The 11549-nt window shown below is 41.2% G+C and overlaps 1 protein-coding gene across 1 annotated transcript in view; it reads right to left on the reverse strand.

Moving 5' to 3' along the window:
• Positions 1-11549, reverse strand: part of DOCK3 (dedicator of cytokinesis 3) — a gene marked incomplete at its 5' end in the record, with an annotated part of 323062 nt that overhangs the window by 256744 nt on the left and 54769 nt on the right. The window contains one exon of the mRNA XM_015424016.1: positions 3753-3837. Within this exon, the coding sequence (XP_015279502.1) occupies positions 3753-3837 (85 nt within the window). The remainder of the gene's footprint in view (positions 1-3752; positions 3838-11549) is intronic.

Genomic DNA, 11549 nt, shown 5'->3' on the forward strand with positions numbered 1-11549 from the left:
ACTCCAGAAGTCTCTTCCAAGTGGCCAGATTCAAGGTGTCTGGGTTCAGGATCCTCCCATGATGGTGAGACAGGATGTTTGGAACCCTCAGGAAGTACATTGCTCTTTGAATAGGTAGAGGACCCTTGGGAAAGCAAAGTTGTCTCAGCCAGTGTGGAATGATAAGGATGCAATCTGTGTGGTCCCTGTCCACCTTTCTGATAACTTGGTTGTGAAGGCAATGGAAGGGAAAGCACAGACCCAGAATACCAGTGGAAAGGAAAGGCACCATTAAAAGAGCAAACCTTCAGACATCTAATGCTTGCTGTAGTGGCCAAGAGAGCTGTGTCTACTGTGCACCAACAGCAGATTACAAGTAACTGTCATTCAGAGACCACTCATGTGCAACAACAGAATATAACTACAGCCCTGCTGGATCAGATCAGTGGTCCATCCAGTCTACCATCTTGTTTCACACAGCAGCCAACCAGTTGCCCTGCAGAGCCAGCATACAAGGTACAGATGCCAATGCCTTCCCCTGATGTTGCCTAATTGCACTGGTATTCAGAGACTTACTATCTCTGAATTTTGATCACATTAGTCACCATGGCTAGTAGTCACTGATCAACCTATTCCAAAATCTGTCTAATCACTTTTTAAAGCTAGCTGTGCTCATGGCAATCACTATGCCCACTGGCAGGGAATTCCACAATTTAATTACTTAAATTTAAAACGTATATAGTTTTGTCTGTCCTGAATCAACTCCACATCAGAATTCATTGGGTGGCCCCGTGGTCTACTACTATGGGAAAAAAGGATCATGCACTTTCTCTGCCCCTGCATAATTTCATAAATCTCTAAAATCTCTTATCAGTCTTTTGTTCTAAACTGAAAAGCCACAGATTCTTTAGCCTTTCCCCACAGGAAAGGTGCTCCAACCTCTTGACCATCTTGGTTGCCTTCTGTGGGTGTGCCAGTGCTAAGTGGCATGAAGGGAAGGCTGTCCAATGGTGGGTTGTTGTGCAAGGGTATTTCACATCCACCTCCTCAGAAATGGCACTACCAGAGGACATACTGAGTTCACCCTCCACTACTGTGGATAACTCAGACTGAGCCGATAGAAATTGAATCCGATGAAGACGGAGGTCCTGTGCCTGAATTGGAGCGGTTCCAGGGTGGGAATCCCATTGCCGGCCTTTGATGGGGCGCCGTTGGTGCCAGCGTCACGGGTCCGGAGTTTGGGAGTGCTCCTGGATGCCTCCTTAACAATGGAGGCCCAAGTAGCAGCCACTGCCAAGGCAGCCTTCTACCATCTTCGGTTGATTAGGCAGTTGGTTCCCTTCCTTGAGCGCAAAGATCTGGCATCAGTGATCCATGCTATGGTCACCTCGAGGTTGGATTACTGCAATGCTCTCTACATGGGGCTGCCCTTGGGGCAACTTCGGAAGCTGCAGCTGGTGCAAAACGTGGCGGCCAGGCTGTTGATGGGCCTCCCGATGCGGGAGCACATCCAGCCTGTGCTAAAGGCGTTGCACTGGCTGCCAATAGCTTTCCGGATCTGCTTCAAGGTGCTGTTTTTGACTTTTAAAGCCCTATATGGTCAGGGACCTGTCTACCTGAGGGACCGCCTTTCCCCGTATGTTCCCCAGAGAGCACTGAGATTTGGGATGCAACATCACCTGACCCTTCCTGGCCCTAAAGAGGCCAGGTTGACAACAACTAGGTCTAGAGCATTTCCGCTAGCTGCACCAGCATATTGGAACAAGCTCCCTAGTGAGATCCAGGCCCTGTGAGATCTCCAGCAATTTCGCAGGGCCGTGAATGTTTTATGGATTAATGTTTTATCTATGTTGGCTTTATTAATGTTGTGAGCTGCCCTGAGCTGCTTTGGTGGAAGGGCGGGATAAAAGTTGAATAAATAAATAAATAAATAAGCAGGGTTGAATCTTCATCCTGATCCACATCCTCCAGTTGGTCTATCCATCAGCCAGCTAAGCAATCCTAGAAACATTGAAGAAGGTCCTTAACAACACATGAAAGTCATCTATCAGAAGATTCTGAGTGCTAATGGAAGTGTTTCACCATGGGTGATTTCCCACAAGCGCTGCTCCGCGCTCACTCCTCCCTTTTGCCCCGATGGGACGTGTCAATTTCACACAAGCTGCTGCGCGGCCGCATTTTGCCCCACAGCTTCGTGCGATTTCCCCTGCATCTACTCAATCCTCAAAAAACAGGATTGAGTAGATGCGGGGGAAATCGCACAAAGCTACAGGGCAAAATACGGTTGTGCAGCAGCTTATGTGAAATTGACTACCATCGGGCCAAAGAGAAGAGTGAGCGCGGAGCAGCGCTTGTGGGAAATCACCCCATCTTTGCTTCCCAATGTGAGTAGGATCTATCTGTTTACCTGCTGACATCCCTCCTAGAGTACTTGCTCCATTTCAGTCTCTAGGATTAGCATACTCATTTCTATATGTTCATCTGACTGCAGTCTCTGCTGCTCAAACTCTCTTTCAAGGCTGTTCACTCTTTCAGCAGTCTATGGTGAAGAAGTTTTTCCAGGACCTTTTTGGCTCTATCCTTTAGTCATGTCTCCCAATTCCAATTTGGAAGCCACAAGTTCATCTTGAAATAACTAGTGGGCAAGCTTTGAGGTCATGTCTATTTCTGATCTTCATCTGATCACCTTCAAGGTGGCTTTTCTCATCACTACCTGTTCATCAAGGAGTGCTTCTGAGATGGGACACTGACTAGAAAGTCAGTGTTGTTTCAGATTTCTACTTAAATCAGACCTTGGTCTTACCAACTTTTTACCACTCTCCAAGTTTGGATACTGAATGAACAGTTCATTCCCTAGATGTTCAGAAATACTTGCCTTTTAATTCAGAAAATAACAGCTTCCTTCAGACAAGATAACAGATTGTTCATCTGATACTCTGGCTGAAAAAAAGGTAAACCAGTCTCCTCTCAGAGATTCAGTCACTAGCTAGTTCAAACTATCCAACTTACAAAGAGGCTATCCTAGTGATTCTTTGAGATACACTATGAGGGCCATAACAACATGTTTAGCCTTTGCCAGGAGCACACCACAACCAGAGTTATGCAGAGGGACTAGTTGGACACTATGCTAGGTACTTTGACTTGCTTGTATGTTTTGAAAGTTGGATCAAGTAGGGACTTATTCCCTTGGGATATGTGCAGTCTAAGGATGCATTCATGGGGAGAGAAGATTTTGCACCTGAAAGATCTCTTTATAAGTTTCCAAATCATTGCTCTTCATAAGAGCAAATCCATCAGTGAAGAACAATTGCAGGTAAGCAACCTGGTTTTTTTTGGAGGGGGGATATCTAATCAACTTTGGACTAAAATCATAGTATAGATAGTCAAAAGTGAATACAGACAGGAAATGTCATCTAGTACTCTCAGTAGTATGCTGAGGACATTTCAAATCAGAAAACATTAAAACATGGCCACAATATGTGTGTGTGGACACCTGCCTATGCACTCAGAAACTGACATAATGTTCCATGCATGACCCAGAAGACCATAAAGCCCACATTTTTATAGGAAAAATAGGTAGACAAAATTCTGCAGTTTATCTATCACATTTTCTGCAAATCAGTCTCCAACTGGTTAAGAGTATACCTATATTTGTGCTTAATACTGGATTGCAGTTACTGAGATTATCAATATTAGAATGAATAAAATTGTTTTGACTTTGATACATAGAAGCACCTCCATATATTGCAATGATCTACTTCAAGACACCTTACCATTTTGTATAGATCAGAGACGCTGATTTGATCTGAATCCACCACCTCAAAGTCTTTCCGTGGAACAAGATCCAAACCCAGATGCCTGTGGGGAAAAAGTATGTTCTGATCAACAGTAAAATACATTTTGCATTGTCCATATATCTAGCCTACATGCATACATAGAAACTTTGTCTATGGAAATACCAGAATGTGCACTAAAACCATACTAAACTGATTTAAGGCTCAAGTTCAGTTCTACAAAGCATTTTTTTCAGAAAACACAAATATTACAAATATATTCACTGCACAGGGCCTTACAGACTGCTATTAGACACAGGAACGAGGCAATACTACTAGTTTCTCCATAGCATATGTGTGTTTAGTTGCTTGAGCAGTGTATTTCAAATAAGGATACATTCCTTGATCCTGCACTTTGCTTAAAGCATGAGACTCCAATCTTGTTGAGTCTGTGGGCAATTCTGAAATTATGGGGATGGGAAATGAGTACTACCACAAAATGGCTGCCATGAAGTGCAGGGACCAATCAAGAAACATTGGGAAAGTGTAAGTCAAGCATTGTCCTATTATGGAGGCAGCTATTTTTGAAAGGGTGCTCTCTTTAGACACAAAGGGGATGATTTTTCTGAAGCATTTGCTGCTGTAGTGAGGTAAGCTAGGGTTTTTATTTTATATATTTATTTAAAACATTTCTATGCCACCTTTCCACCCAAATATGGTCCCCAATGCCTCTGCCTTGTGGAAGACCTGCTTTGTTGAAGAAGCACATGGGTGCCAGGAAATCCATTGACAGGCATTGTGGCAATCGTGGACACCATATTAGGAGTCAGTGGTTTACAGCACATTCTAAGAAAACAGAGGTAGGGTGAACTCACCGCTTGGACTTCACTCGGCCATGGCGCCTGCCTGCAAAAGCCATTTAAAGGGAACATTCCCTCAGTGGCTTTTGCAAACCATTTCAGCCCCGCTTGGATCCCATTTCAACTCATTTCAGCATTGCAAGCCATTTCAGTGCCACCCCCCACTTCCAAGTGTGGTGGGGAACGAAAGGGAACACTGAAACCGCTTCCAACTGGGAAGGCATTTACTATGACAACAAGCCATAGAATGCACATGTTTAAATATAACATTCATTCATTCAACTGGGAAGGCATTTAAATGCCTTCTCAGTTCACTGCTGAGTCGCACCTTGCAAAAATCATTTAAAGGGATCCCTTTAAATGGTTTTTGCAATCTACACAGCCGTGGCAGTGCAGCTTGGAGAAGGTATTTAAAGAGACTGCAGTCTCTTTAAATGCCTTCTCCAAGACCTGCTGCCAGTGCCAGCATGTCTGTCAACCCAAACCACATGAACCGACCTATAAGGTTCATGTGGCTCAAGAGGTGGGATGGCACAAACTAAGTCTCACAAATCGGGACTGGTTCATCATGAATTTTGGTTCATAATTCAGTCTGTGCCCATCCCTAGTCCTAAATCCCTTGGAAAAAGCACAGAACTTTTTAGAAAACCTGGGAGAGATTTTATAGAACAACTAACACTTAATGGAGAATAAAGAATAAAATTGCACCTAGGTGGTGTTCTGGCACAGATGATAAAGAGATGACAGGGGAAAGTGGAATCTCTGTGCAGAGAGACTATAGGATCAGATTCATGCAAATCACCATCCAGTTGAATCAATATACAAGTGCCTGTTATCCTTCTGGAAACATAACATATGTGAACGTCAAAAGATCTTTCAAGACCAGAAATTATTTACATCTCTAGATCTTTCTTGACACAGAAACATAATATAATTGACAGTTCTATCTGTCATGATTTAACTACTGATCCTGATAAATATATTTTATTGAGGCAGATACAAGATTCAAGCTTTCAAGTTTGCTTTCATTATTATTATGGGATTCTCCTTGTTTAACTGAGTTCTGTTTATGTAAGGGACCTGACTTGGATGATCCAGGCTAGCTCCATCTTGTCAGGTCTCAGAAGCTAAGCAGGGCTGGCCCTAGTTAATACTTGGATGGGGAACCAACATGGAAGCCCAGGGTTGCTCTGCATAGGCAGGCAATGGCAAACCAGTCCTGTTCATCTCTTGCCTGAAAAATCCTACAGGGTCACCATAAGTCAGCTGTGACTTGACAATACTTTCCACCATTAAATCTGATGAGGCCAACAATCTTGATACCCCAGCAGTTGGTTTTTTCTGAGTGATCATAATTCACTGTTCCATTATGTTGCTTTGTTTTTTAAGACAAGTCTGGAGGTTGGATTCCATGAAGGATTTCCACAGACAGAAGGGATTTTCATCTGTGGAGCAAAAATTTCTACCTGACTTTCTTCAGTATTATGTTCAAACACTTAGGGCACGATCACATGCACAATTAGCCATACCATAGGCGCGAATGCCAGGCAGATTTAAAGGGCGCAATCAGACATGAACATCAGACATGAACATGACTCTGTGCCCTTGTCCCCCCCCCTCAGTACGTGCATCATCGCACACTCCATAGGGAGCCCTCAGTGCTCAGATGTGATTCATCAATTCTCTGTTTAAGCGCATTGGGAACAAATGGCAAAAAAACCCCACCCTGACTCACCCATGGTTGCATCTGATCATGCAGTGGCAGGCTGCCCCCACAGTTTCAAAGGACTGTGTGATCACACAACTGCAGGTCAAATTCCTCCAGGGGAAATAGCCTCACTTCCCCCCCCCCGCGTTATCTCGCGCATGTGACTGCCACCTAAATAAAAATTAACTCCTTGAATGTTTAATCCTGTGGGTTGGTTGTCTCAGGGAAAAAAACACATGCACACAAGCTAAGATCTCGGTCTATATATCTATTAGGATATAAATATATATCTGATTTGAAACAATATTTGAGTCCCCAACCCCAATAGATCTGTGTACTGTCTGACTGAGTGGCAATTATAAAAGGAAACTGAGTAGATGATTGACTGCCTGGCCTTCCTGTAACCCTGAATGGTTTCAACATCCAGCTGATTATGAGCAGAAACATAGTGTAATATCTGGGCAGTGGAAATTTACTCTGACAATATACCATCTAGGTTAATTTTTAACTGCCGCCAGTACCTTGTATTTATATTGTTTTTCTGTGTGGTTAAATATTTGTGTAATTTTAATGTATTTATGCTTTTATGGAAGCCGTCCTGAGCCCGCTTTGCGGGGAGGGCGGGATAATAAATAAAATTTATTTATGTGGGAGAGAGGTTGTGGAAGGTGGTAGGCACACTCACTGTGTGAGTGAAAAAAGTCACAACTGGTTTGAGAAAGACTGAATAACCTTAGGACTCAAGGAGCAAAGAAGATACAGACTTTTCTCACCAAAACAATTATTTGTTCTGATACAATCCCATGTATTGCTTTCCTCCTTAGATTTTAAATTAACAAAAATTTATTCATTTATAAAATGAAAAGATATATAAATATTCATTTATAAAATTAAAAAATTTCTACCGTAAGTATAGCATCTAATACAGCCTGTAACATAAACATCTAAAATACACTACAAATATAACAAATGATCAGATAACAGCACATCTCTAGTGCAACCCAATACACTGTTGTGCCACCATGTCCTATTGACTCTGCTTAGGTGTAACTCCACTTAGGACTGCACTGTTTAGCAGTCAGAATGAAGAGGGAACAAGCCAATTAAATTCTACAGCATCACTTTTAGTCCCACTACACTGTTTTCCAGAAAAAGAAAGAACTGCTGCCCACCTCTGTTTGTCTGAGAAATAAGGCCTAATTTAATAAACATAGTGTTACATGGAAAAGCACTTATCTGGAGAAGTTTTCCTTGTTTGGTTTAAAAAGCATTTGTCATGCACTAGGCCATGGAAATCCATGTTAATGGAATGCTAAAGCTGTGTGTGAAGGGCCTAGTACTACTGCACGAAAGAATTGTCTTTTAAATAGGATGACAGCCACATGGACCACCTTCCATGGGTACTTTCCACATGGCCCTGCTTCAATCAGTACTAAGGATAGTTCATTAAAGTACAGTCAATGCATAAGAAACAGACGAGTATCACGCTTGCATCCTAATCCTACGGATCTGTAGCTTTAGGGGCATAAAATGCAGATACTATGATATCCTATCTTCCAAACAATTTAATTTGGAACTGACATAAAATTATAATGAATTCTATGGATATGAACAGGCAAAATACCAATAATATGTTGAAAAAAGCAGGATATCTACAACCTTACATCCCCCTAACTCACAGGTGCACAGCACAACGTAAGTGCTCTTGCTTTGTTGTACTACTGTAAAGGACAACGGGTGGCTAACAATGCAAGCACGATCAAGAGAAAAGCTTCTAGTATCACCAGGCTGACATTATGCCAATTTGTCCTCTTGGTTTGTCCTAAACTTGCTGGCAATACAACAACAACAACAAATTTCAACAACAAAAAATTTATTCACAGCAAAAAGCCAGCACTCTAATACAACAAACTAACTCCAACTAAATTCATATAACCACAAGCATAAACAATCACTTTTTATCAACCTCTCTGCCTTTAGAAAGCCATACATTTATTCTTGCCCTTTGTTCACTGCTATATCTAATGCATAAGAGATTTCACTTCCTAACTTGAACCAAGAGGAAAGGAGGGATATAAATGCCATAATAAACAAATAAAATAAATTAACTATCTTATGGAATGGCTGGTATATTCCTGCAGGAGCCTCTGACACAGCAGATTTTTAAAAAATAAAATATGTTATATCTAATAAATCACCCATGTTTACATGACTATAGATGCCTTAAAAGAATTCCAGTATGCTGTGGAGGCATGATTCCTCATTACAGAAGCCACATTCAGGCTGTGGGCACATACACTCAATAATCTACTTTCAATCCACTTTCAGTGCATGTTCCAACTGGGTTTTTACTGTGTGAACTGGCAAACTCCAGTTGGAAAGTGCATTGAAAGTGGATTGAAAGTGGATTGAAAGTGGATTATTTAGTGTGTGTGACCACACCCTCTGTATCTTTTCCCTCCACAATGAATTTGCCAACACATGTTGCAACTTTGCCTTTTAAAAGGGGACAGATAGCAGAATCTTTAAGTTATCTGGATCTTTTCCAAGTATAATACAATGATTTTAATAAAGGGTATATTTTTGTTGTAAGTTTAATGAGCTCACCATTTGAGATCCTCAAGAACTCTCAGGTGAATATCCTTTACTCTTAGTAAAATGTTACTATTTAGTTGGCCAATTAATTCTAGGACAATTTAATCACTTATTTTTGACACTGTTCTACATTTACAGCTCAGTCCTATGCATACTTACTCAGAAGCAAGTTCAGCTTTGTTAAAGACTTATTTCAAATTAATGTATATATAACTGTAATCTTAATGCTATGATTACTGGTGAGTGTTATATGGTGAACATAGGAAAACTGCTATTGGTACAGTAGAGGGTATCTTGTTTTTGTCACTTCACATCCATAATATTTATGAAGACATGAAAAATTGCAATGCACTCTATTCTAGACACTAAAGACTGGAGAGGGAAAATGAATCCTTATGAAAATCAGCTTGCACATCTCATGGTTTTAAAGATTCTCAATTATGACTCTGAGTTATATTATAGTTTATGCAAGATGATATTCACAAATTAATAGCATTCAGAGCCAATGGCCAGGAATGCACTCAGCAAAAACTACCTTTGAACTTAATCTGATATACTAAATTTAGTTAAAATCCTCTAACACCATGGATTCTCAGCTCAAAGGATTCTCATTCTTTAATTCCCTGTTAATCCTTCATAATAACTAACCCCGAGCCTCCTACCTGTGTGGATGTCATACCAAATAAATCAAGATTCAACTGTCATACAACAGACTGCTTACATAGTGTGTAGAATCCCCTTTCTTTGAAGTTTTTTTTTAAGGAATAGGTAAATACACATCTGTAGGAAGTTTTAGATCCAGGATATCTTGCATGCAGAAGCATAATGCTAATATTAATATTTATTTATAATATTTAATTTCTACCACTTCATATAAATATATGCAAGCTGGCTTACAACAATAAAATTATAACCGTAAAACAAGATAAAAGAATAAAACCAGGAGTAAAAACAGAGACAATTATTTTTATTTATTTATTCAATTGATTTATACAGCACCTTTGAGTGGGGACTCAAAGCACTATACATAATCCACCTCCATTTTATCCTAATAACAACACTGTAAGAAAGGCTAGGCTGTAAGAGTATGACTGGCACACAGTGGCACACAGTGAGGATTTGAACCTAGGACTTCCAGATATGGCTCCGACACTCTTTAAACACTATACCACACTGACTGTCTAAAATGACATTAGATAAACCAAGAAAAGCACACTGGAACCATAAGATAAAAGCACAACAGTCTAAAAAGCAACTGATAAAATTCCACAAGGTGGGGAAATGTAAAAGGTATGGGAGAGTAAAAACATCTTCACGTTAGTGTAGAGTAGCAGAGCTTGGGCACCAATATACCTTTTCCTGTTGGATCATAGCTTTCTTTTAAAAAGTGACATAAATATTGTCATAATGATGTTATTTAGTCTAAGAGTAGGCTACAAGATGCTTAGCAGACATGATAGCTCCCTATCTACGGTATAATACAGATGTTTTAATTGGTAACAGTAAAGCATAAGAACATAAAAACAACCCTGCTGGATCAGACCAGTGGTCCATCTAATCCAGCACCTGTCTCACACAGCAGCCAACCACTTCCTCTGGATGGCCAACAACAGGGCATAGAGGCCAAGGCCTTCACCTGATGTTGCCTCTTGGTTCAGGAATTCAGAGGCTTAGTGCCTCTGAATGTGGAGGTTCCCATAGCCACCATGGCTAGTAGCCATTGATAGACTTATCCTTCACGAATCTATCAAATCCCTTTTTAAAGCTATTTATTGCTCTGGCCATCATCACATCCTCTGGCTGCGTATTCCACATTTTAATCACTCTCCGTGTAAAGTAGTATTTCCTTATGTCCATCCCGAACCTATTGCACATTAATTTCATTGGATGCCCTTGAGTCCTAGTATTTTGAGAAAAGAAGAAAAATGTCTGTCAACTCTCTCCATCCCCTCCCCCTCCCCCAGTCATCTCTGTGATAAACTGGAAAGTCTCAGACTTTTCAGACTTTCTTTATAGGAAGGTGCTCCAACCCGGTGCTCTTCTTCCTCTTCAGTGTAGTCTCCTCATAGCCAGCATGGCCATTAGCTCACATGGGTCCCACAACCCCAGGGAATCAACTTTCCCAGAGTCAAAACTGACTGATGTGGGGAGGGAAAAGAGATCTACAATCCTCATTTTCATAACTGATCAATCAATCCAACCCTATGTTGTCATCAATTGCTCAGTATAAATCTTTCTGAGAGAGAGGTTTCTTAATTCTAAACAAGCTGTGTGAACATAAAATCTACCAAAAAACAAGCAAGATTGGCTTCTACGTTAGGAGTACAATCCAAAACATGAAAAAATTCTAATGAAGTAAATGTTGTTTTGTTAGCCATTCAGTCGTGTCTGACCCTTGGCGATTGAATGAATAAAGTAAATAAGACCCAGTTGGTCAGCCGTGTTGTTCTGAAGCAGTACAACAAATGTAGAGTCCAACAAGAAAGAAGACCTGCGAAACTCGCGGGGGGGGGGGAAGCTCACAACTCAGCGGGCGGAGGAGGAACCAGCAGGAACAGGTAAGATTCCCCCCCATCCCGCCGGTTCTCCTCCACCCCCCGATTTCCCCCCTTCCCTCCCCCCCGCCGCCCCCCC

This window comes from Gekko japonicus, unplaced genomic scaffold, assembly GCF_001447785.1.
Source record: "Gekko japonicus isolate JY-2015 unplaced genomic scaffold, Gekko_japonicus_V1.1 scaffold477, whole genome shotgun sequence".
NCBI lineage: Eukaryota > Metazoa > Chordata > Lepidosauria > Squamata > Gekkonidae > Gekko > Gekko japonicus.